At 45.1% G+C, this 26,532-nt stretch overlaps 2 protein-coding genes across 4 annotated transcripts; one reads left to right on the top strand and one right to left on the bottom strand.

Annotated features, from left to right (window-relative positions):
* The first annotated feature begins 1,532 nt into the window (after positions 1–1,532).
* On the top strand, positions 1,533–21,709 carry virma (vir like m6A methyltransferase associated). Its single transcript, XM_012825122.3, has 25 exons — positions 1,533–1,659; positions 3,486–3,598; positions 4,831–4,917; positions 5,132–5,180; positions 6,194–6,344; positions 6,480–6,599; positions 8,682–8,933; positions 9,122–9,406; positions 9,644–10,553; positions 11,743–12,273; positions 13,548–13,702; positions 13,795–13,877; positions 13,997–14,090; positions 14,283–14,842; positions 15,163–15,398; positions 15,512–15,743; positions 16,053–16,270; positions 16,885–17,017; positions 17,246–17,362; positions 17,885–18,036; positions 18,242–18,338; positions 18,471–18,637; positions 20,038–20,390; positions 20,734–20,880; positions 20,994–21,709. The coding sequence occupies exons 1-25, from the start codon at positions 1,597–1,599 to the stop codon at positions 21,173–21,175; spliced, it is 5,487 nt and encodes a 1,828-aa protein (XP_012680576.2). The 5' UTR covers positions 1,533–1,596; the 3' UTR covers positions 21,176–21,709.
* A 580-nt stretch (positions 21,710–22,289) lies between these two features.
* rnf41l (ring finger protein 41, like) lies at positions 22,290–26,502 on the bottom strand. 3 transcript variants are annotated; one of them, XM_031575703.1, is made up of 8 exons: positions 26,329–26,502; positions 25,390–25,517; positions 24,842–25,048; positions 24,222–24,361; positions 23,908–23,937; positions 23,499–23,637; positions 22,945–23,065; positions 22,290–22,602 (listed from the first exon to the last, which is right to left on the bottom strand). In XM_031575703.1, exons 3-8 carry the CDS (start codon positions 25,045–25,047, stop codon positions 22,372–22,374), a joined length of 867 nt encoding a protein of 288 aa, XP_031431563.1. In that variant the 5' UTR covers position 25,048; positions 25,390–25,517; positions 26,329–26,502; the 3' UTR covers positions 22,290–22,371. The 3 variants fall into 3 exon arrangements, with proteins under 3 accessions (XP_031431563.1, XP_031431564.1, XP_031431565.1); XM_031575704.2 differs by having other exon boundaries at positions 23,908–23,934; positions 26,329–26,501; XM_031575705.1 differs by lacking the exon at positions 23,908–23,937 and having other exon boundaries at positions 26,329–26,501.
* Positions 26,503–26,532: the final 30 nt, after the last annotated feature.

A 26,532-nucleotide genomic window follows, 5' to 3' on the forward strand; every position in this document is an offset into this window, starting at 1 on the left:
TTTCTACTGTGATTATACTGTGATTTGTGTATGTATGTTTGTGTTTGTGAGTTAAGTTAAGTGTATAAGCTACTGGATGACCTAAATTTCCCTCGGGATTAATAAAGTATCCATCTATCTATCTATCTATCTATCTATCCCATATTTTCATTAAGAATATGACATACAACAGAAGTTTTGCCAGAAACGTTATCATTCAAGATAACACACTTTTCTTGGAATGGAAAATATGTCTTATTTCACTTAATTCTTGTTCATTCTCTGGCCTGGATTACCGAATGGAGCTATCGGGCCCAGGGGCCCTAACACCCCATCACCAGGGGCCCTAAAACCCCACACCAAGTAAGCCCTACTGCTCCAGTGCCAATGACAAAGGCAGACTGCAGCGTATCATCCGTTCCGCCGAGAAGGTGATTGGCTGCAATCTGCCATCTCTACAGGACCTGTTCGCCTCTAGGACCCTGAGGCGGGCAGGTAAGATTGTGGCCGATCCCTCACACCCGGGTCACAAACTCTTCGAGGTCCTTCCCTCCGGCAGGAGACTGCGGTCCATCAGGACCAAAACCTCACGCCACAAAACCAGCTTCTTCCCGGCTGCCGTTGGCCTTAGTAACAAGGCCACCTGACATCCTGCCCCCACACCTCAAGCCTGTGTTATGTTAACACACACTACATTGCACACTGCACATTGCACATCCACTTTTGCACTCCTGCCCTGCTTTTTGTATTGAATTGTAGTACTTATTGTGTTTGTGTAGTACTTACTGTGTTTTTATGTCTTATGTTATGTGTAGTACTTACTGTGTTTGTATGTTTTTATGTTTACTGTATGCACCTATACATCAGAACAAATTCCAGGTAGGTGTAAACCTACTTGGCAATAAATACTATTCTGATTCTGATTCTGATTCTGATAGGGGCACTCGATTGCATAATCCATCTATGCTTGTTCTCACACTTTGTGCTGCGGTCATATTATGCATTGCTATGCGGCAAGTGCAGTTTAATTTGACATATTGATGAAGTAATATAGCCCATCCATGTACCTGTTTTATGTGTAAGCTATGACATCTACTCAGTCGTTTTTCACTGTTAGAATCATCATAGACAGAGGAATATCTTGATTCCCTAATTGCAAAGGGCTTATACCATATAAAGCCCATAATCAATAGAAATTTGATTCATACTAGTAATACAATTGCATGATAATCATAAAAATGTGACTGTTGAAATGGTATGTTATGGCTGCCTCCTTGAAAATCCAATTCTCAAACCTGAGATATTTAAAGAGTACACGAAAATAAAAAAGAACTCATCACTTAGGCTACTCAAACAAAATAGTCTGCGCATCTGATAAATAAGGAAACAAAAGCAAAAGCAATTAACTGATGAAAACATCAATAATTTCACTGAGCTATTCCTCTAAGACGCTATAGGCCTATTCATATTGGAAAACACTACCAAACTGCACAGTCAGCGAAGCAGTAGAACCAAACAAGTTTTGTTTTCATCAAACCATTTCAGTTCTCTGTTGAGCAAGAAGGGCAACCGGAAGTGACGCCAAAACAGGAACCTGCCCCGTCGTGGAAAGAAAAGATGGCGGGGGACTCCTCAATGGAGCTTCTGTTTTTGGATACTTTCAAGCATCAGAGTGCAGAGGTAAACTTGCCATATAGCTGAAGGAAATCAGTGCACATAGCTTTTGTATAATAGTCAAATATAACACCATTTGTTTACTTTACTGTAAGCAATTATCAGCATCACTTCACGTTCTGCTGCAGGTGCTAGGTTGCTAGCTACCGTCTGCTAGCTAGTTGACCAGTTCCCTACTCAACACCTGATAAGACGCTAGGTAGCTGTGAGGAAGTTGTTAAATGGGCCAAATCATATTACTGTTTGCTTGTCTATTCCCTTACAAAGTTGTATTATTTCATCCCACATAGCCTTGATACATGTGTAAACATACTAGTTGATCAAGTTAACGCTAGCCAGTGATATATAGCAAACGTGAAAGACTGGCTAGCTCTAGCTAACATGCTTGAATTGTAACGTTAATTGCAGCTTCTTAACTAGCTAGATGATAACTGTCTACGTGGGCTGGCACATTTAGTGTGGAGACAACTATTAAACTACATCACTATCGGTAGAATGGATTGTTTATTAGGGTTAGTTATACATGCCAACGCTCGCTCCTAGCTGGTCTAGCTAACGTGGCAAATTCTTTAATTCGACCCAATTTGACATGATGGTGGCCGTCTTCGGTCATTTTTTCTTAGGTTAAGCTGTTTTTTTAGGTTGCTCTTTTGTGATCATCTTATTTGTGCGCGTTCTCACTTTAAGGTTCTTTATGTCGCATCACCTGCGCGTAAAGCGCCCCACTGGCGCACTGACTGCATGCCACTTTGTTTATGTTTGCTCAGTGTGGCGTGGACGTGAGCTTGACTTGCGTATGTCAGTTTTTATCAGATACTCAATGTAATTGCGGTAAATGTAAATTGTTTAGAAAATGCGTCCGCTGTAAAATCATAACAATTTCCACGAATGAGTTGACACAACAACAATGAGGCCTATATTATTATGAACCACAAATCCTTTACTACTACAAGTCCACGATAACTATTCATTTTTCAGACTTCTGACGCTTCCAAGGGCTCTTCCTGTAACTTAATCTGAATATGCCCTGTGTACACCGAAGCTAGGTGGCCTGGAGGTTGGGCAAAGATGTAATGTGTTTGCAAAAGCCTCCTAAAAGCTTTTGACACCATTTTTGTTTAGTTGCCTTATGACTACATGGGATGTTGGTCAACCTGTCCTGAATTGTTGGCGTCCTGTCCCGACTGGTGAATCAATATTTAAGAAGAATGATAATTATATTCATAATTACAGGGTTGCTTGCTTTATGTTTGTATTACTTTGCAGATCCTAGAGTTTAAAGAAATTGCGTGTGTGTGCGTGTGCGTGCATGTGTGTGTGTCTGTGTGTGTGAGAGAGAGAGAAAATAATGGACATGAATGGCCAAAGCCCTCCGATTTGATATTACAACAATATTTAGTAGCCAATTAAAAACATATTGCAATTATTTTGAAGTGCTTTGCTTTGCAAAGTATTACAAGTAGATGTGGCACTATATTTGTCCAATTCTTTGAACAATTTAAGCATCCTTAGAAATGTGCCTGGAAAAAGGTTGGCACTATGAACCCTTGTTGTTCTGGCAGATCCATTCCAGAGATGAGAATAAGTAGGCAAAGTTCAGCTCTGGCCTCTGAAGTTTATATTATTGAAGCTTTTTAGATCGTAAATATTGTGAATCAATTTCAGAATCAGAATTGTATTTATTTCTGGTGTATAGGTGCATACAGTAAACATACAGTTTGACGATTTCTTTTGTAAAGAATCACAATTTCTAACCCAGTAGACTCTTCTTTTCACCCTTAGCACACATGTACACATGGATTTTTCCTTTTTGTCTTTGTGAATTCCCTTAGCTGACTAATATAGATGTGGTGAGGTTTCCTTGTGGCGTGCTGGTGACAGAGATTCGAGTCATTCCTCCTGGTATCAAAGCTCACAGCAGCCTCCCAGACAGCAGAGCTTTCGGGTAAGTTCACATCAACACACTAACAGCCAGTGCATGGTTTTCCTCTAGGGGTGGGGGGAAAAATCGATTTTTCGATTTATCTCGATTCTCTCTAGAACGATTCTGTCTCGATTCAGAAAAGTTCATAATCGATTTTTTAATAAAAAAAATTTTTTTTTTTAAATGTAATTTTTTTTTTTTAATTTTTTTTTTTTTTTACACATTTGTTTTGTGTTGAAATGCAAGCTGCATCGATTATTGCATTGTTTCATAGAAAGACATAATTGTGACGAGGAGAAAAAAAATAGATCTGTTGATTTTCTTTAATTATCAAACACAAAGTAGGAAGTGATTTGAGACTCTGAGTAGCAAACTCAAATGTTTTTAAAATCGAGATGCATCGATAATCGTTTTATCGGTTTAGAATTGATAATCAATAATCGGTTTAGAATCGAGAATCGGTTTAGAATCGAGAATCGGTTTAGAATCGAATCGTTGACCTCTGAATCGGAATCGAATCGAATCGTGAGGTGCCAAGAGATTCCCACCCCTATTTTCCTCACATGCAAAGATACATCCATTACTTGCTCTTGGCTCTCAGCAGAATGAAAACAAATCTGACAGATGTATCTTTAAGTTAGTGATTTATTTTCGGTAAGCACCATAAAGTTTCTTGCATTTTTAACACATTTATTGGCATTCATTGCATTTCACTGAGACTTATGTGAGCATAGAACGTCTGCGGCTTTCCTTGCTGGCCGTGATCCTCGTGGGGCTATTGTCAGGGCATAGGACTTCTCTCTGTACATGATGACAGATTGCCCTAGATGCTCCACACCATCTTCGTGCCCAGTCTAGCCGAAGCCCCCCCATCGTTCTCCATTATCAGCTGTTCTTCCTGCCCCGCTCGCTCCATTCTCCTTCCCTCTCTTGCATGACATCACTCTTCTTCATAGCCTTTTCCCCTCTCTCTCTCTCTCTCTCTCTCTCTCAATCTGTCTCCTGTCGTCCCCTGGAGCTTTGTGTTTACCGTTTTATTTTCAAACACATCATTTCTGGAGGTGAAGATATAAAATCCATCATGCTTACATCCAAGCACACTGTTTTTCAGTGTCTCCAGTTCTCATGTTACACCCTCAATGGAAAAAATTATTAGTGCCTCAAAACACATCCGAAATCCAGTCTTCCCTGTTGTTGCACACACAGTAGAGCTGTGATTTTATAATGCAATGGATCTGTGATGTCATCTCCAGGGAGACGGCTCCACATGCCTTCCAGTTGGACCTGTTCTACAACAACCTGTCTAAAGCCAATACACCTGTGTTTCATCGTCTGGGCAGGTACACACACACGCTCTCTCACACACACTCTCTCACACACACACTCTCACACACACACTCACACTCTCACACACACACACTCACACTCTCACACACTCACACTCACACTCTCTCACACACACACTCACGAAACCTGTCCTACATATATAAACATCAATTAGGTCCAGTAGCTTAGTAAGTCTTTCTAAAGTTTGTGTATGTATGTTTGTTTTAGTTTGGAGTATGATGAAAACAAGTCCATTGTCTTCAGACCCAGTGGAAAGGTAAGAATGCATAAAGAGGCGTATCGCCCGCCCGCCCTTCTGCTGCTGTTTTTATAAGTCACATTGCACCTGGTTCTATCACAGCCCGACTAGCTATGTTCTTTTTAAACTATTTAAATACCTCAGGTTTTAGAATTGGATTTTTCATGGAGCCAGCCATAACAGACCATTTGAAGTGTCACATTTTCATGATTTTCATGTAACTATTGCCAGGATGGGGATTGCACATCTGATACATATTTAACATGTTAATCCAATCCAATCAGTCAACCACACAGCCACACACTGCATTAATGTCCGCCATGACAAAAAAAACAACGTTTTACTTAAGTGCATTCTGGGATGTATTCTTTTACGTTAGTTGGGAAATTACAAAATAAAAAGGGAAAATGACAACAACATCAGAGACTTATGAGTGTGTCCTGCCTTAATGCACTGTAATTCCACAACAATTGTCAGAATGGGCGCCAATAGAAAATCTTTTTTTTCTTGAATGCAATGTCCTTAGCAGCATAGCACAGCTGAGGGTTTTGTCAGAACAGAGAGCGAGAGATAGGGAGGTACACGATGTTCCCCCCTCAGGCTTAATGTTCTACCTCCACCCAGATTTCTTGACACAAATTAACCACTCACTCACACACACACACACACACACACACACACACACACACACACACACACACACACACACACACACACACACACACACACACACACTTTGCCTTAGGTAAACTGTACTCTAATGTTCCCTGCATTCATGCCTTTTCCTTGTGCCTGTTAAAGGGTGTGCCTGGTCAAGCAAGTGAGGGAGGGCGTGTTGAGAAATAGGTGGGGTGGGTATGAACGTTAAGACGGAGAGAAAGAAAACTGAGAGATGGCTTACATGGAGCCGGGCCAGAAAAGAGGCTATGACGATGGCAATAACACAATATTTGCATAATGCATGAACATTTATATCCCTTCCCTGTTGTGCATATTTGTGTGTGTGTGCGTCTGCGTGTGTGTGTGTGTAGGTGAACACAGATGGTCTGGTCTTGCGGGGCTGGTACACGTGCCTCACGGTGGCAGTGTATGGGACGGCTGAACGCTCGCACTCACACTCGCCCCCTCCACCCCCGCCTCCTCCCCCACAACAGCCCACACAGAAGCGGGGGAGTAAGCATGGTGAGGAACACACTTGCAGACGGAAAACCCACGCTCATACCATACAACCACACATGACTGCCAGAGAAGTGTTTTGGTAGAGTTTTAATCTTCTGCCCAATCCATAACTGTGTGTGTGTATGCGTGTGTATGCAGAGTGGGAGAGTGAGGAGCAGTTTAACGGCAGCCCTCCCAGACCACAGCCCAGAGGCCCTCGCACACCCCCTGGTCCTCCCCCGCCTGACGACGACGATGATGATGCCGTCACTGTGCAAGGTGAGACTCCGCACAGGGCCGCACGTGTCCATATGAGTGTGAGCTGACATTTGAAAGACATCTGTATGTCTTGGCCCACTAATAGAGAACCAGGACTCTGGGCTCAGGGGTGTAATCTAGGTGACCCCAGACATTTACACCTTCCTTCTGCTGTAATGGTCAGTGCAGATGGCAGGTGATGGAAGAAGAGACGGCGTCCTCTGAATAAATGTAACTCGAGCTGTGTTGTTGGGAAGTTACTGTCACTGCTGTAGAGCAAAACAACTAAGGCAGGACGGCTCATTTATGTTCCATAAATCACCCACCTCTGAAACGATGCTGCTCATATGGCAACAGCATAGAAGCAGGGGCGGAGATCCCATTTCATTGTAGGGGGGGACAATACATGGTCAAATTTCAGAGTGTAATTCCGGGGGGGGGGGACATGAAAAAATTGCTTTCACAAGAGCTAGCATAAACTGCTAAATACCGAATTCTCTTATCACATTTACAAACAGAAATTCGAAGTAATTTTAGAATTATCTAAACAGCATTAAATGTACTAACACGAAATATCTATTCACAGACAAATAATGTCCAAAGTTCAAGAGAACTTGATGCTCAAAATAAGTTATAAAACAGCTCAACAGGGAATCGAACTTGCAACCTTTTGATTACAATACGACTTCTCTACCTCCTACGCCACTGTCACTCCATGTTACAATACCAGCATAGTTCATGGACCGCAGAAAAAGATGACATTAATTTAACTTCAGATAATTTAACAAATCTGGAGAGGCACTGAGATGTAGACCTACGTTTATTAACTAGCATGAACCTGCCCTGACAGGACATTGTCCTAGACTGTCTAGCTAGCTATCTTAACTGTGTTAATTACCGGCATGCGTGTGTTATCGGCAAACGTTCACGTTGTCATGCCAATCCATTAATAAGCTTATGTATACTTGTGCATATCGATTAGAACTTCGTAAATGGAGTTTAGAAAAAAACTTCTTCTTTACATGTTCTTACTGCGTTCGAGAATGAGGTAAATCTCTTCACATATCGTGTATCATAGCGGCAGCGACAGGGGACAGAGGAGGAAACAGTCTGACAATCTGACCGTGTAGGCTACTGGGCTGATTAACTGAAACACGGAGCTGCCGGTAGCCCTGCCCGTTGGAAACAGCATGTGAACCAAACCACTTTGAGGAATAGGAGGAACATGATTTTCAACACTTAAAAAACACATTTTTTTTACGTCTATAATTAGCACCGCTTGTGTCGTCGTATTTTTATTTAAAACATTTTTTTTTTAGTTTTCAATGATTGTTGGGGGGGACAACTTTATGGTAGGGGGGGGCACGTCCCCCCCGGGATCTCCGCCTATACACAGAAGAATGGCAGACTACTCCTGATCTGCACTCTTGCTGGCTGTGCGCTGGTAATGACTTATTTGCCCATCAATTTCAGCCCAATTTAATGTGGGAGGAAAGCCTCCTTTCCCCATTTCTTTTAAGTAGCGCATCACACTGTAACCATCAAGTCAGATTTATAGCTTGCATGTGAATGATTGTGTGACATGTAGGATCACTCGGTAGAAAGAAGCATAGACAAATAAACTTCACAAGTTTATTACCTATCATTTACACTAAAACACACAAACAGCAATTTTCGATCTGATGGCATCCTGTTGTAAAAATGGGTCTGTTTGTTTTGGTATTTATTATTTGCACAGCTGTTTCTTGGTTTTATCATTATATTTCACACTGCTGTCTCAGTCAGAGTTAAATATGCTTCCAGTGTGTGATGGTTGTAGCTAAAATATCTAACCTGTATGACTGAAATGTTAGCCACAGAGTCTTAACTGATGTTGGATCAGTAGTAATTTCACAGTGCTTCCTTTAAAACGTGTATTTTATTATGTTTCTCTATATTGCCCACCATCAATATGTTATTTGTGCTTATGACGGCATGTGTGTTTTTGTTATACAGTTGTTTTGAATTCTATAGTGTGTATGTGATTTGGAAATGTATATCCTGATGTGTGTGTGTGTGTGTGTGTGTGTGTGTGTGTGTGTGTGTGTGTGTGTGTGTGTGTAGGCCCGGTGAAAGAGGAGAGAGTTGATGGGGAGGAGTTCCTGGAAGCAGTGTCTCCTGAGCCGGGCTCGGTGCGAACTGAGGAGCCCTTCTCTGAGCCTGAGCCTGAGGAGGAGGAGGTGGGAGCCGAGCCGGAGGAAGAGGAGGAAGAAGGCACAGAGGAAGGCACCGAGCCTGACGAGGAAGTAGAGGAGGAGGAGGAGATGGAGGCAGAGGTTGAGGAGGAGGAAGAGGAGATGGAGGAAGAAGAAGGTGGTGAGTTTAGTTGCGAGAGTTCTGACCACTGGCAAAGTTGTTGGAGACATCCAATAGCATAATAGCATAAGCATGAAAGATAAGACATTTTGTAGGTTTGAATGCTGTTTAAAAAGCTTATAAGTGCTTAATATGTGGCACATTCATGCAGTGATGTGTAACTTGAGTGTGTCTCTGTGTGTGTTCAGGGGATGACGGTTATGAACAGATCTCCAGTGATGAGGAGGACCTGGAGAGCGGCGCCTTCAAGCTGCCCAGCTTCGACGTGGACTACACAGCAGAGGACCTGGCCTCGGTGCCCAGCGTCCAGTACGACCCGTACGAGCGGGAGCTGCGGCCCCTCCAGCACTTCACACCACCCCAGACCACACAGTACGAGGCCCAGCTCAGCTGCCTCAAGAACCAGGACCTCGACGACCCCACGTCTGCGTGGGCCGAGTCTGCAGCCAAGCTCACAGAGCTGCTGGAGTCTGGTACGTCTGTCTATGTTATGAATCTATCATGGGAACAGAGTGATTTTGATAATTATATCATACTACAGTGTGTATATGAGTATTTAGGATAATTGTCAGTATGTATGAAGTGTTAGTAACAGTGGTTATAATTAAATGGTGCCTTATGGTAGGTATATTTAGAATGTGTACATGATCAGTGTTGGTTAAAATTAGTGTACGTAAGTCAGTATTGTGTGTGTGTTTATGTGTGCACAGGAGGCAGTGATGAGTTGGGTCCTCGCTGGATTATTGCCCTGGAGGAGGTGCCTCCGGTTCTGGTGAAGGGCCTGAGCTTCCTGGTGGCCAAGGAGCCGGAGACGGCGCAGGGTCACCTGGATCGCCTGATCCGCTGGGCGTGCCACGCGCTGAGCCTGAGCTCCGCCCTGTCCCAGCCCATCGCGCTCAACCTGCGGCAGCTGAAGGCCGGGGCCAAGCTGGCCTGTGCGCTGGCCGACTGCGGCGGCGACGTGGTGTCTGCCCTGCTGGACTGCGGTGTGCTGGGGACGCTCCTGGAGATGCTGTTTGCCGAATACATCTCCTCAGCACTGAAGCTCAACGCCCTGCGCGCCCTCCACGCAGTCGTCGACCAGCCGCAGGGTATGGAGGCGCTGATGGGCCACAGGCGACGACGAGGAAGAGGAGGAGGAGGAGGAGGAGGAGGAGGAGGAGAGGATGGTTGTCAGGGCGAGGGGGATGCGGAGGATAAAGTTAAAAGGGAGGCCAGTGCGTACCAGCGTCTGCTGGAGCTTTTCCTGCTGGACCAGACGGTGCGCGTGGTTACAGCCGGAGCCGCCGTCTTGCAGAAGGGCCACTTCTATGAGCTGCTGGGGGAGCTGCGGCGCTGCGCTGGGGCCTGGGCTGAGAGGAACCCTACCGCCACCACCGCCGCAGACGCGGAGAGGGAGGTGGACGAGGGGGCAGGAGAGGCGGAGGAGCGCGAGGGAGGAGGGACCGAGGCGGAGGATGAGGGTGAGCTAGAGCGCGTGCAGGGACTGCTGGAGGAGCTGCTCCACCTGCTGGTGACAGCGCCACACTGCATGCTGCAGCCACCTACTAAAGCCTTCCCCACCACGGCCCGCATCACTGGACCAGTGGACACAAATGATCCTTACCCAACTCTTTACAGGTGTGTGTTATACTTTGCATCAGTGTCCGTGCATTCATCACACCCCTTCTCCTTACCAGTGTTAATTTTGAGAGTCTTAAGAAGAATCTTAAATGTACTGTTACTGAATGTTGTAGTTGGTTTTAAGTCTTTTTTGTTGTTTTTCTTTTTAGTAACAAGTTGTCAAGATTTAGTCAGTTGAGCTCAGATTTCATTTTAATCTAATTTTTGCAATGTATTAGTCATAATTACAAAGACAGTTTAATGTTGTTGTCTACACTGCCACATAAAGGGTCCACGCGCCTTCCTACGCAGCTACCAACAGGGCAGCAGCTGATGCTAACTGTAACTAGCTTACTAAACATGGCTAAACTGAGTGCCTCTGTGAGGTGAGACCCAAAGCAAGAGCAGTCACGCAGCGCTACTGTTTGCCTAATGTTATCAAATCAATCAACATGCAGAATTGATATTTACCTTGGCAGAAACTGCAGGATGGCGTGCCCATGTTGAATACACAAGGCACTCATCCTCATTCTGAGCGATACGCTCAGTCTGTCTTTTGGTGTGAATATAAGACAAATGTGTCCACAGATCATCTTCTCACCTGACAGGCGGCTGGTGAAGATGCAGCACTTATCATTTGAGAGGCCAGCTAATAGTTTTGTTTGTTTTTTTAAGCCAACTAGATTTATTAGTAGACTAGCTTGCACACATTAGTTACGCTGGAAGCTGTAATTTGCGCGGACGTGCACCGATGCAGGAAAGAAGGAGAAGGATGCATGGAGGCAGTGAGAACTTGCACTTCCAGATTTATGCATTTTAATGATTTGTTAAAAAAGACAAACGGTCGATTGCTTTGACATGGCATCTGTGATCTAGGTTGTCTGCCCAGACAGAGCCAGCTGTCTCGTCTTTACTCATCAACGCATAATGAATGAGATTTCGCTGTAATTTTTTAATGTTGTCATTACAATTGATGCTCATGATTTATATTCATTTTTATTCATGAAAATAAAAGGTCATCAATGAATATTTATAGTCAAAATTGTTGGCGAAAAATTGTACACTGGTCCCCACTCCATAAGTGTGTAGTTGTGTACACTCCACAGATGATTGATTTCTCTATGCTCTGTGTGTGTGTCTGAAATGAGTCTTATCTATATCTCTGAACACATCTTAAGGTGCTCATCTTAATGTGTCCCATCTGCAGGTACATGCACGCGTGTCACTTCCTGGAGTCTCTGGTGGTGGTGATGTCCCACCCTGCGGCGGGCGGTCACCTGGGGCTGGTGCAGGTGGTGCGCGAGGTGCTGCGCTTCCTGTCGCAGTCGCAGCAGGGCCTCCTCTTCCTGCTCAGCCACCACCAGCCCACCAGCCTTCTCCTCAGGGTGCTTTCCCCGCTGCCTGCGCTCACGCACCCCCTCACACACACTCTCATGGAGACCGAAACGGAGGAGGCCGTGCATAGCAGCGAGGCCTGCTCATTGGAGGACAGCTTTTGGGCGTGGCTGGTCCAGGTTCTGCACGCGCTACAAGGGGTGGCTGAGTTGATCGAGGCGGGGATGGAAGGAGACGGAGAGGGACTCGGGGAGGGGCCCGTGGTGCTGTCGACGCTGAACAGCCTCTACCTGATCAGCTTCAGCCCCGGCGGGCGGGACGCGCTCACACACACACTCTGTCTGGACAACAACATCACCTGCCTGACCAACATACTGCAGCATCATGCCAAGGAGGGACAAGGGTCAGTAGTGCTCATGCATTCACACCCACATCTTCTAGAAGCTTCTCTGCATCACAATATTGCATTTGCGGTGGATTATATACAAGGACCATTTCATTATGTCAGGTTAATGTGTCGAGAAATCATTGGATAAAAACTAATTTGAAACCATGTATACGTAAGTCATCACATCAGTTCCTGGTTTTAGGAAGACAAGGGGTCCTAGTTTGGTGGCAAACAAATGGCTGGCAGAAACGAGCAGTAAAGCGAGTGGTTAAGGTGGCACTAATTGGGCAGCAACAGGCCAAAGTTTATTAGTGAAAGGTTTGGTTAAAGTTGACCAATAGTTTTGTGGAGCAGTACATTTAAACTAAACGCGTCAGACACAATTATAATGTAAGAAGGTGGCAATATCGCTGTGGACTCTGGACAGTTTTACAAGGAATAAACCGTAGTGCTTCTTCTGTTGTGCTAAACATTTGAATTTATTGAAACATAATTGTAGCTCGTCAGACCTGTTTTAAAATGCCCAATTATATTCTTTCGAAGGACTGACTGACTTTTTGTTATTCAGGGTGACCTGTGATTTTGAGCCTCTAAAGAAAGAATTACAATTTATTTTGGACTCAAATGTAAAATGTCCAAACATCCGTAACATATGATGGGCCACATATTCGATTTAATCATCTAAATTCGTTCAGTGGAACACATTTGTAACTTGAAAACGAAAAATGTAGAGCTTACATCTTTGTTGAAATGTTGAATGTTTCAGCAGACATTCTGGCACTTGGTGAGGTGCGACTTGTGGTCGCTGTTTGTGTAGATATACTAAGGATATGGGATATCCCATAGACAGGGAGAAAACCTCATGTGTAAAACAGCATTGCAGCAATGATCAGTAGCCTACATGAATGGGGAATGCATAAGATATGGGACGTTGTGAGATATGTACCTGGACGAACCTGAATGGCAGCTTCTTGCTATTACTGAAATTGAAATATGTAGGCATACTTTTTTGGCAGATAGACAAATCCAACTACTTGGGCAGTGATGGTTTGTAATTGGTGCCTTCAGATGTTCCCTGTGAGGAGATCATGTTGCTACGCCTAGATGCAAAATCCACGCCTCGGGGAAAGTTGATTAACCGCCCGGCGATGAATAACCTGCCCAGGTGGAATAGGCGGTTTCCACCAGCTGTTTTCACCACCAAACTAGGGCCCAAGGTCTTGTAGCTTACTTTAGATTGTAAGAAGCTCCCCAGATAGTTACGATCTCATTTTTGTCTGTATGCACAGTGAGGGCAAGGTACGCAAGTCGGTGGCCTATAACTACGCCTGCATGCTGCTTCTGCTGCTGGTGCAAAACTCCAACGACGTCAGGATGCTGGAGAACCACTCCACCACTCTACTGAGCGCGTGCAAAGCTGATGACAACAATGCCAAACTGCTGGGTACGTGCACAAACACACAGGTTCATGCTCATCTATATCTGGTCCACTGCTCTTGGGTGAAGGGGTTCACTCCTGTCTCTGTGCCCCTCTAGAACTCGGCAAATGGCTGGAGCCGCTGGAGAAACTGCGATTTGACATCAGCGCCATCCCAACGCTCATCGATTATGTAAAAGAAGTAAGTTTAACCGTCATGACTTGGTGTGAACAGAAATCAGGCATGTCAAAAAACAAAGATGCGATTGGATTGAAAGATGCGACCCTCCACCTAACGTGACTGTGTTTGCCTCCAATCAGAATATAGAGAGCCTGATGACACCAGAAGGGGCGGGACTTTGCACAGCTCTGCGAGTTCTCTGCTATATTGCCTGTCCTCCACCACTTGTTCCAGGTACACAAACACACAGAAGACACACATCTCCAATTCACATGCCTAAAACAGTAGCGTAGCTGCACTGGTTATCGGCCAGTCTGTTAAACAATCGAAATGTCATTATACTGCCATTATGCCGCTATTTTATATGTATGGTGGTTGACCCAAAATAGTAATAATTGTAATAAATGTTTTGACGTATCGTCTCAGGCCAACAGAAGGAGCTGAAGTGGACCGTGGCGGTGATGGCTCTGTTCTCCGGCGAGGGCCTGGACACGTTTGTGCGCGTGCTCCAGAAGCTGTGCCAGCTGCTGCTGCTGCCCTGGCGTCTGCACGGGCCGCTGGGGCCTGGCACGCAGCGCGTCACCGTCATGTCGGTGGCCTCCTGCACGCTGCGGCTGCTGCGCACCATGCTGAGTGAACTGCTGCAAGGGAGTAGTGGCGGCGGCGCCGGGCACGAGTGCCGCGACACGCGCATCCCGGCCGTGTGCGTGTCCCTGCACGCGGTGCTATGCTCCACGCCAGCCACGGGCAGGCTGGACGGGCAGGAGCTGCGTGTTCAGGCGGAGCTGGTGGACGTGCTGCTGACACTCACAAAGGCGGTGGGCAAGAAGGAGGCCGCCACCGAGGAGACGCTGGCCGGGCACAGCTGGGCACTCACGCTCAAGGAGGTGCTCACCTCCATCCTGGCGGCGCCTGAGAACATCTTCAGTGGGCTGACGCTACTGTCAGAGCTGCTGCCGCTGCCACTGCCCATGCAGACCACGCAGGTACACACGCACGCACGCCCGCGCGCACTCACACACACACACACACACACACACACACACACACGCACACACACACATGCACAAACACACACAGGCAGTTATCTATAGATTCCCTAAACCGTATATCTGCACAGTGTGTACTTACAGTAGCTATAAAAAGTTTGACACTATAGTAAATCATCTAAGAATGTCATTGAGAGCTTGTCAAATATTATTTCATAGTCTATATTAACTGCTTTTTTCCTCTCTGCAATCCCACACTCTCACTGTCCTCCTCCCTCTCTCTCTCTCTCTCTCCTTACTGTGTGTCGGTAAATCAGGCGTTGTCGGTGCAGGACGTGAGCGTGGCTCTGAACACGCGGAAGCTCTGGAGCATGCACCTGCAGGCTCGGTCGGGCATGCTGGTGGACGTGCTGCGGAGCGTGGGCGTGAGCAGCTGCCCACCCCTGCAGGCCATGATGCGCCGCGTCTGTGTGCAACTCTGTGACCTGGCAGCACCCACCGCCACACTGGTCATCCGCACGCTCCTGGAGCAGCTGCAGGAGGAAATACAGCCGTAAGAGAACAATCACACCTCGTACACACACACACACTAACACACAACCAGTTTTCTTGAAGAGCTTCTCTGCACAAAAGTTGTTCAAACTCATCATTCCTCTTTTTCCTCAGGGAACGCGTGTGTTCACGGTTGCCACGGTTACTTGCACTCCTGGACTCGTTGGCCTCGCAGCGCTGCTGTAAGGCGGCCATGTTGCCCCTGCTGGGCGGGGCCACCCGTGTCGAAGGGCTGGACCTCCTCCCTCCTCTGATGTCTCTGCTTCTTCCCCCAGCTGATGCTAACATCACGATACAGCAGAGTGCTGACGTCGTAGCCTCCATCATCCAGTCCCTTTGTGATCAGGTAACTAACAACCCCAATGTTTACTGGGCAGGACAGTCATGCAGCACTCACTGGTAATTTATTATTAAAAATATTATTAATATTATGATTAAGTAAATTATCTTCACCTGCTGTTTGGATCATTGCAATGTGTTATGACTGTCCTTGATTTCGTTCTTCTTTGTGTTTTTTTGTTCTCGTGTTGAGTGTCACACATTGGAGTGCACCACAACAAAATAACCCAAAATATATTTGTTTTTGTAGTTTTTCGTACTTTTCACTGGAGTGTTAAAGTGTTAAACTTGTTGCCTGTGTTTGTGTGCCTGTTAGGACATCTCTATGGTTGTCAGTGGCTCCGGGGAGGGGTGTGTATCGGAGGCAGAGCAGCTGGCTAACGCTCTTCCAGCTCGTGAGATTTTGGCCAGCATCTGTGACGGTCTACTGGAGGTGCTGGGACACACACCCAGCACACACACTCTCCTGCTCACCTGCCTGCGCACCCTCATGATCCTCACTGAGCATGAGTACGGCCTTCACCACCTCAAGAGGTATGCACTTGTGTGTGTGTCTGTGTCATACCATTCAGTCAAATTAAAATGACTGAAATCCGTGAGGTCAGTAATTGAAATCTGTTAAAATCAGTGAGCTTCCCCCACGTACACCAAAAAAGATATTATATGCAAACACTTACATTTGTGCAGCATTTCATAAACAGGTCTGTGTTTGACACAGTTCAGTGATGAAAGTGTTTACCCGCTGAATATTGAAACATCATTGGCTACTATAACTGCTACGCAGACGTAGTGAGCCGCACTCGTACAGAACACGGTCTCTCACTCGCACTGTAAAGCAGTCTATTGGACAAGTAACGGTTATTCTATGCTATGGGGAGTTAAAATCCATGAGATTTGTTGAGATTCAAGGTTTCATACGTAAGACATGAGAAATGTTGAAAATCTGTGAGTCTCACAGATAAAAAGCGAGACTTAAACGGTATGGTATGTGTGTTATTTATACGATCTGTATTACCTGCTGCTGCTCCCCACCTCAGGGAGTCTGTGTTTGTTTCAGATGTGGAGGCACAGCACCACCACCAAGGTGCACAGAAATTAAAGGTTCACCTATGTTTGACTGTTTGTGTGTGTGCGTGTGTGTGTTTCAGCTCCATGAAGAAACACAACACTGCAGTTGTGTCTTTGATGAAGAGGGAGATCAGCGTCTTCACTAAAGACTCTCCTGTGGTCCTCTCTGCTCTGCTTGACTTCCTCCGACAAATGCTGAACTCTGATTCAGTGGTAAGCGTGTGTGTGTATGTCTCAGACTCAAACTGTGATGATACATGTCATCCCAGAAGACCCTGATATCTTGTCATTGCTTTGTTGTCACGCTGTAAATGAGGATAGCTAGTGCGTTTCATTTCATCAACCTCCTGTGTTCTTTTTTGTTTTGTTTTTGTGTTAGGACAAAACAACAATGTGTAGTTGTTTTCATGTTTTGTAACCTCAGTTGTTTTGTGTGTGTAGGATGAGGAGATTGACTCCCGCTCCATGGCTCTGAGTGCGTATGAGATGAAGCAGCTGCTGCAGTGGAAGGAGGACTCCAAGGAGCATCCACTGCTGGAGCTGGAGAAACACCTAACGGTACACACCCGTACAAACCCTCTAAAGACACAGTCTCACTTCCTCACAGCTTTCAAGCATATACACATACAGTTTACATACATTAGTCAAAAATCCAAGTCCCAAGAGAAGCACAACTTGCAATTGCCTACCTTAAATACTTTTTCTAATGATTGGATGCACCTTTCTATAGAAATGAAAGCTTAACAAGCTAATCAGACTAATTATGTGTTGCAATTATTCAGTATTGAGTAGTTACAGGTATTCAAATCAGCAAAATGATTAGGGTGCCTAAATATTTGCACAGCCTATTTTTCACATTTGATTTCATTTCACACAACTAAACACTGCTACACTAAATATCTTTGTCTGGAAAACACCCCAGTACTCAGTGTTAACTAGAAAATGAACAATATAATATTTTTTTGAGAATTATCTAATTCCATTTTGTTTGGATTGTGATATTTGTTCACATGTTGTCGGTTAAGCAAGCTATGCGTGAATTTGTTTAAAATGTGTGTATGTGTGTGTGTTTATGAGCAGGTGAAGGATGACGATTCACAGGAGGCTCTGCTGGAAGGCCTGGCCGCCTTAAGACAGATTCTGGAAAGTTCTGCGGACACGCCGCCCAGCGAGCCTGACATTGAGCCTAACCTTCCCCAGCCTGACGCGCTGCAGATGCAGTACAACCACAGGTATGTGTGTGTGATTGCCAGAGATGTTGTCAAAGACCTATCGATACATTAAAGTTGAGGTCATTCATAACAGACATTATAATCATGGACTATATTGATAAATGCCTTTTTAATCATAGATTTCAAATCTCTAGTTAAAAGAGAGCTGAACTTGAGTGTGGTATATCCATGTGTGTGCTTCTGGCTGATCATATGATTGTTGTAGGACGGTGTATGTCCTGTCTGATGTGATGGATGAGCAGCTTAAAGCCCTCTGGTTCTCACCATTCCACCCTGAAGAGCTGGATACTGACCTGGAAGTGGTGAGTGTATGTCTTTGACATTTTCAAAGAGTGTTAACTTTTCTCCACCCTTCTTACACACAATCATTGAAAACGCTGCTGTAATATTTGTTCAATGTTTTTTTGTTTTTTTTCCTTTCTGATTGTTTGCAGGTGAAAGTGGACCTGTTGACTCTGGCTCAGCAGTGTGTTCCTGATCTGGACCTGCAGGCAGAGTTGGAGCGGTCCTTCCTCTCCGAGCCCACCTCCCCCGTCCACCGGAACCCAATCAAAGGCTTCAGACTGGGAAAACACAAGCATGAGACCTTCATCACCTCCAGGTACATTCAAAAACTCTTAACACTTGATTTGAAAACAGGGAAAACTTGGAACTTGGATTTTTCACTATACAAGATAAGGTCACCTGTCCAAGCTTCTTGGATTGTGTCCATTACAGCTTTGCACACATACCTGCAGAGTGCGAGCAGTATAGTTCTATTTGTATTTAAATAGATAGTGAAAAGTGATACAGAACCAACAAATACAAACACTCCTTCATACCCTCAGCCATTTCACCGGTAAACTCCAATTAAAGAAAAAAAGGGCAAAATCAGCCCCACCACCTAACATCAATTGGTAAACGTGGCTTCTAATTTTAGTAGTATCTAAACACAGAGCACTTATTTTTTTATGAATTGTATTATACTGTTTTTCATTTTGTGTTGTATTTGAATTGACTTGTATGTTTTTGATCTTGTGGTATTACTGCCTCACAACCAATTGCCCCATTGGGGACAAATAAAGTTCTACTTCATTTGAAGTCAAACTATAAATGATAGAACTATTTCTACATGTAAATTCATCCTGTTCAGTTTAAAGTCAAATTTTCCCACATGCCTTATGCTATTAAAACTTAAAAGATCATTATCAAAATGGACTGACAAATATCTATATTTTGAATGTATATTTAATATCACGATAGGCATGTGATGAGAAGGAAAAATAATACAATTAATGTACCGTTTGAAAGCATTCATTACTAATTCTGAATTGAATTAGTACAAATTTATAGAAATTTTGTATTACCGGTAGTGTTTTTTGGCTACAGGCAAACACCATACACCCGCGCAACCACAAAGCTGAGACTATCATTTGATATAATTTGCAGATGGCCTTCTCTGTGTATAACGGTGGCTCAGGTGCTTGCACTGCCGCCTCACAGCAAGAAGGTCATGGGTTCGATTCCCACATGGGGCGCTGTTGGCTCTGGGGGGCAGGTCCTCCCCAGACCTTCAATGCTCAGGTGGGCTATCTCCCGGGCCTTTCTGTGTGGAGTTTGCATGTTCTCCCCGTGTTCACAAGGGGTTTCCTCCAATAAGAACCCCAACAGGAAAAACATGCAAAAACAGAACATTCTCCTGTCCGTCCGTGACCGAGACGGACGGTTCACTTGGTCCCCGGGCGCTGAGAAGCTGCCCACTGCTCCTGGAGGGTCCTGGAGGAAGGATGGTCCGGGATGGGTCAAATGCAGAGCGTACATTTCACAGCGACCTCAGGCCTGCGTGTGTTTGTGTGTGTGTGTCCTGTGTCGCCTCCATAAAATACACGTGTGTGTTGCAGTGTGCCGCTTGTGGCAATAAAAGAACTGACTGAAGTCAGCCTTGTTTGTTTGTTTTTGTGTGTTTGTTTTTGATAATTGGTATGTATGTCCAACGTGTTTGTTCTGTCTGTTTCTGCACAGTGGTAAGGCGGACTATACCGAGCCAGCGAAGCGCGCCCACATCATGGCACAACCTCGTGGGCGGGGCCGGGGCATGTTCAACCAGCAAGGCTGCCGGCCGCACGACATCTTCCGCCAGCGTAAGCAGAACACCAGCCGCCCCCCCAGCATGCACGTGGATGACTTCCTGGCTGCCGAGTTCAAGGACGTGGGCCCCGCGGGCCCTGGAGGACTCATCATGCCCAAGCGGCCGCCCAAGGGCGGGGCTAAACCACCAACCAGAGGCCTGTTCACAGCAGGCAGCAGGGGGAGGGGCTTCCCAAGCCACACCCGATTTTTCACCCCACCTGCTCCCAAGAGTGTGCTGCTCACAAGTAAGACCCGTGTTTACTGGAAGAGCAGTTGTGTATCTATACATATATATCATCTGTCAGACAAAAGTCTGGACTTGGATAGGTTCTGGCTAAGGTGCAAATATCATTCAATAACATAGTACCATGAATGCAGCCAATATGTAAAGCCCACAACATTGAATTGCTTGACAGACCCAGAGGCAGTCTGTATTGGAATGTGGATTATGGCAAAATGTTGATTTTTAAATTGAGGTTATTCACATTTTTCAACCTAATTAAATCTCCTTAGCTGCTGATTTAAAAGGTTTCTGATTCCCAGTGCAGCGTCACACTAAATCTTTGTGCGCGTTCGTGTCTGTCTCAGGTAATTACCCTCGTCGTGAGGGTGGGCGTGGCTCCAGCTGGAATGCCCAGGTGACGGGTGTGACTCACAGACCAACGTATGGTGACGCTCGTGGCGGGCAGAGCAACTTCGCCAGAGGACCAATCGCACCCCGACAGCCACCCACAGGTATGTTGTGCAAATGCAATATTTCTGAATATACATGTTGTCAGGTCACATATGTATATATATGATTGCATATATTTTTTAATATAATACACCTGTTGGTTTTATCCTTCCAGGTGCATATCGATTGGCTACGAGGGACCGTGCTCCCCGAGGCAGAGGGACTGGCCTATCCTGGCTGAGTGGAGGCGGAGCCGGTGTCAGTGGAGGAGGAGTTGGTGGCAGCAGTGGGCGGGGCTCCCAGGGAAAGTTCAGCAGTGGTGGGCGGGGTCGTCACGTACGCTCCTTCACGCGCTGATCAATTACCTGTAGGCCTCTCAAATGGCCCAATCAGAAAATGCTTTTGTGTCTGAGAGGCACAGCGGACATGTCATTATGTGGATAATGCTTTTGTTTCCTCATGTTTTGTATTTTTAATCGTGTTGAGTTTAGTAAAGTCTGAACGTTGATGAAGCAGTGGCCTTATTTCTGTGCAGTTGTGTTTGGCTGGCATGATCCACTGGCTGGTGTACCAATTGATGGTAAGATCATGGCCCTAACAGTGGACGTCACTAGAACTACATAATGAGATGACAATCCTATGACTAGGACTATGACTATAACAGCCTATCATGTCTGCTGTGTAAAATCAGCGGGAATCATCTCATCCTATCAGGATACAGTGACAGGATGATGCTGAGTGGCTCCCTATGGATGGGATGAGTTGGGGGGGGGGGGGGGGGGGGGTCCATGGGATGACCCCCGGCACTGTACACATCAGAACTGTGACAAAAGCTGTAGAGATGGATCTGGGGGTACACTGGTAAAACTTTATTAAAAATGCACAGACATACATTTCTATTCCAGTTTTTTCAATCAAAGTTACAAAATACACACGTCTGTATATGCTGTTGTGTTTATACAACTAAATGTTATGTTCATGATGTAAAACAATCAAAATTATACAAAATGTCACAACTCAAACCTCAGGCCCCCCATTACTTTACACACACACACACACACACACTACATCACAGGTTTTGATGTTAATTGTGGCAATAATTATCTGTTCTTGGTCAGGTCGGGTTTAAATGTGTAGTTGATGTGTAGTTAATGTGTTCATCGACTTCACAGTGAGCAGGACAATACTGACAAGGATTACAGGAGATTATTTTGTGTATTCATATAGGGTTCTGGTTGCACCATTTCAAACTTCATTCAAATGTCTTGTCTCTGTCTGTGAGTATATATGGTTCAGTGTTGACAGTATGAATAATGAGACCCACTGATGGAACCTTGGAGCTCAGAGGCTCACTGCTCCAGACATATGGACAACTTGCCAAAGCCTCAAATTAGGGTTGGCATCATCTACACAAGATGACAGCCTTTGTGCCCAAGTGACTCCAATTTCATTGAGGTCCAGATCTTTTCCATTTATGTTGCAGTCTTGACAGGAAGATGGCTGTTTGCTCTTTAGAGCGAGTTTAATCAGTGTGAACTCTTAAAGGTCCTGTGTTAGATGACTGTGACTTCTTTGCTCTTCCTCTTGATGCAGTCCAGAGTGAGGCTTCGGGGGCCGGCCTTGCGGGGACCGTCCCCTGCTGTGGTTGTGAACTGTCGGTGTCCCTCCTTCAGAAGCTCCAGGAGCTCTGCCTTCTCCAGCTCTGCCTTTTCCAGATCCTGCCGACGGGAACGCTCCGCAGCCAGCAGCACGCATACATCAGTCATCACACAGGAAAGCTGGGCCTAAAAACACGCACACACAGTGTAAAGGGGAATTACAGGGTTTTTGTTGAAAATGAGCAAGCCACCGAACAACCAGCAAGCGTGTCTTGCTAAGACCAACATCAGCAGAGTTGGCACTGATGAAAGGTAGCTAGCTTGCTAACTAAGTAAGTATTTTGGTGAAGTGGTGCTGTACATTTTATTTTCCTTGGGTTTTTGACCTGAAGCACAAAATTGCAAAGTGAAAAGCCTGAGCTGGTGTGAATGGCAGGTGTGTTTATCTGCTTCGAGGATTTTTGGGTGTATTAAAATCCCCTCTACTTTATTTTTAGTTTTCTTATTTGTGTGTGTATGTGTGTGTACCTTTAGTTCCTCCACTTCATTCTTCAGTATGTTCTCTCTCTGCACCATGTGTCTACGCTGGGAATCCAGCCTCGACTCCATCTCACATCTCAGCTCTTCAACTTTACACACACACTCTGCCCTGCAACACACACACATTGTACAAATCATAATTAGTTTCACATAACAGTTCCACATATTCATTCCTTAGGCAGACATTACTATGACCCAACTCCGCTCGTTTTGTCCTTCAAAACCTACGCCCTTGAAACTCATTCATATCACTTTAGTCCATTGCACACTTTTTAAGCTATTATCATACCACCCTTGTCCAACGGCAGTCTCTACTGTGCCATAGACACTATTGCCTCTTTGATAATAATCTAAATTCTAAACCAGCTTCACACACACTCAGATGTAAAGTTTATGAACACCCAATGGCATATCCAGTGAGAGTCCTCATTCACTTTAAAAATCACGACCATTTGCCCCCCATCACTTATTACTACCACCTTAAGTACAAGACAATAAAATTAAAGAAAACGATAAACTCACAAAAGACCTTAAACGCACACCTGAACAGCGTGAGCTCAGTGCGGAGCTCAGTGATGCATGTGTGTGTGTCCTTGTCTGGGCCTAAGCACACTCTGCTGCCAAACTCACACACACTAAGGTGAGCCTCAAGGTCCCGACGACACACCTGAACCTCACAACCTTAGAGGGAATGGGAGGAAGAAGGAGAGGCAAGAAAGGAAGACAAGGAAAGAGGGGACGTTTTTGTAAATGAGACAGCTCTGTGGACGACTTTTGGAATACACTGCACACCTGATGCCCCACAGGAACTTCTATGGCTTCATGCAGAGAAGGAACTAATGCAGGCAAGGATCAGTACACACACAAGAATATATCACTCACACACACACACACAGCAGCAGCAGCAGCAGCACATCTCATATAGTGATCTAATGCACACATGATACCTACCACATCGGTAACACAAGTACTTCCCCCCTGCTGATGACACACACACACACACACAAAGATTCACACATACAACACATTGTTAATGTAGGCCTGTATCAAGAGTGATATATGAGTCTACTGCTAAGCAGCTGGCAACCCTTCTCCTTTCATCTCATTGGCCAGTTAGATTGTCATTGCACTGAAGGAAACCCCGAGCCTTACCAGTTAACTGAGGGGTTTCCTCATGAATAATGCAGAGAAATATAAACCCATTAGTCTGTCTGGTAAAGGGGTAAATGTCTGCCCACTATACATGTGAGTGTGTGACTGTGTACCTGTGTTTCTGCAGGTCAGTAGAGAGTAGTCACACTCTGCCTCATGGGTGTGCATGGATTCGAGTGCGCTGATGACATCACAGCCGTGTACATGGAACACACAGCGAATCTGGAGCTGCATCAGGTCATTACGCATGTACCTGTAACCCACACATGTATGTCTCTTACAGCTTGAAAGGTTGGTGTGGGTATGAGGAGGAAACATTTCCCATAATATCCTCATCAAAAACAATAAAAACACACAACAAACAAACATGGCACACATGATCAACTATGACTTGACACTTGACTGAATCTCAGGGGACAATAAAAGTCTCAGGCACATTCAGACACAGTTTTTGTTCAGTATTTAAAAAAACCTGTGGTACACATGAAACTTTAATTTTCATGTGTAATCATTTTCTAGATATGGAAACCAGTTAGATGGTAGAAGTTTGAAAACAGTTTGATTTTGTGTGTTTGTGTGTGTGTGTGTGTGTGTGTGTGTGTGTGTGTGTGTGTGTGTGTGTGTGTGTGTGTGTGTGTGTGTGTGAGGTGTGATTGTTTGTGTCCCAGGAAGCACAGGACTCTGAAATGGACCTAGTACTGATCGACTTGGCTGCTGAGTAAGGAGTGTTTACCTGTAGAGAGGCCGCAGTTGTGTGTGAGTGAGGTGAGTGCGATCCTCAGGGCAGGTTGAGTGCTGGGACAGCCAGGCACTGATGCAAGCCCTGCAGAAAACATGCTCACAGGGCGACATCACAGCTTCCTCGCACACACACCGACACACACTACACAACAAGCCCTCATTAACATAGCCCACAAATCTCTCAACATCATAACCCATTCTATATAAACACACAGACAGACACACACACACACACACACACACACACACACACACACACACACACACACACACACACACACACACACACACACACAAAGAATACAAATGGCATGTTAGACAATATCTAATGATTGTTAAAATACATTTAGAATAAGCATCACCTTACAATATAGTCACATCAATATAATGCCACTGCACAGCACAAATAATAAACTTGCACCAAACACAGAGAAGCGGTGGTTTATCTTAAGATACATTACACTGCTAGACACTCAAACACACACAAGCAGATTACAAACAGCAAAAAAACATTAACCATTACAATCCAGAAATCTTTACCTGAAGCAGAAGTGTCCTCTTGATCCCTTGTCTTTTACTCTGTCTACTATCTCCCGTTCCCTCTTCCTAGTTACCTTCCTCCGACTCCAAGGTGTGGTTTGGTTGTCCCGGCAACGTAGGGCAGCCAACTGTTGATCCCCAAGAGTTGGAGTTGAAGAAAGACAACACTCTTTCATACACACACAGTGTCAAGGGACAAGAGGGTCCCCAGAGAGAAAACAAGACTGGAGTGCACGTGTGCATGTATAAGTCTAGAGAAAGGGCCAAAACATTCATTGATGTTACTCTAGAGATCCCATTTCCTCCCGTCGTCTATGCACGGTAGGAGGGGGGTGGTCTCTCAACAGCCCATAAATTGAAAATTAAATCCTCACTGACTACCCCCTGCTCTCTCTCTCTCTCTCTCTCTCTGATCTTTAATCCCGTCCTGTTCCTGCTCGTGTGGGTTCAGGTGAGAGCAAGTGTGCCCTTACACACACACATGACATCCATTCATCTGAGTAAACAACTCAAGATACAGTTAGCTCTTCACATGTTGAGATACTCTTTTGTAATTGTCAGACTTTATTCGCACAAGCGACACACACTGCAACACACACGTGGATACGGAGGCGATACAGGACACACAACCTCTGTCTTTCTCCTCCTGCTCTCTCTCCCTCTCTCTCATTCTGTCTGTGAATGGTATTTGCTGCAATCCACTGTGGGATTAAACATGGCCTATTGCTGTTTGATTGGATTATAATCTCATTCTCAATCTCAAGTGTCAAACCACTCACACGGGCTAGTTTTGCTTTTGCAAATTTGTTTTTCAAAATAATAGCTCTCAAACATCTTTCCCACGTAACCTGCTATTACATTAAAAAGACAAAAATGGATGCACTCATTCCTAAACAATTCTGCACAGTAGTGCACATTTTGGTGAGGCCTAACACTTACCTTTAGGGTTGCAAATCAGTGCATATAAAATGTATCCATTCACAGCAGTATCTGTATTTCAGCCATGGCTGTATGCAAGGGAAACATCCAAATAAAACTGCTGTCCTGCGTATATTCAGATATTTCACAGAGCCCTTTCACTCTTTACACATGAGATTACCGTCTAGGATTACCAGCACGAGATTAGTCTCTCCCATTTTCTAC

This window comes from Clupea harengus, chromosome 11 (genome assembly GCF_900700415.2).
Source record: "Clupea harengus chromosome 11, Ch_v2.0.2, whole genome shotgun sequence".
Taxonomy (NCBI): domain Eukaryota; kingdom Metazoa; phylum Chordata; class Actinopteri; order Clupeiformes; family Clupeidae; genus Clupea; species Clupea harengus.

What these genes read in the sequence shown, in the direction of transcription:
- virma (XM_012825122.3), top strand. Translation starts at nt 1,597, where the DNA reads ATGGCGGGGGACTCCTCAATGGAGCTTCTGTTTTTGGATACTTTCAAG. An exon ending in GAAGCGGGGGAGTAAGCATG is followed by an intron (nt 6,345 to 6,479) that starts GTGAGGAACACA and finishes GTGTGTATGCAG; the next exon opens with AGTGGGAGAGTGAGGAGCAG. An exon ending in TGCTGAACTCTGATTCAGTG is followed by an intron (nt 17,018 to 17,245) that starts GTAAGCGTGTGT and finishes TTGTGTGTGTAG; the next exon opens with GATGAGGAGATTGACTCCCG.
- rnf41l (XM_031575703.1), bottom strand. Translation starts at nt 25,047, where the DNA reads ATGGGTTATGATGTTGAGAGATTTGTGGGCTATGTTAATGAGGGCTTG. An exon ending in CAACTGCGGCCTCTCTACAG is followed by an intron (nt 24,362 to 24,841) that starts GTAAACACTCCT and finishes TGTGGGTTACAG; the next exon opens with GTACATGCGTAATGACCTGA. An exon ending in GTACTTGTGTTACCGATGTG is followed by an intron (nt 23,638 to 23,907) that starts GTAGGTATCATG and finishes ATTCCCTCTAAG; the next exon opens with GTTGTGAGGTTCAGGTGTGT.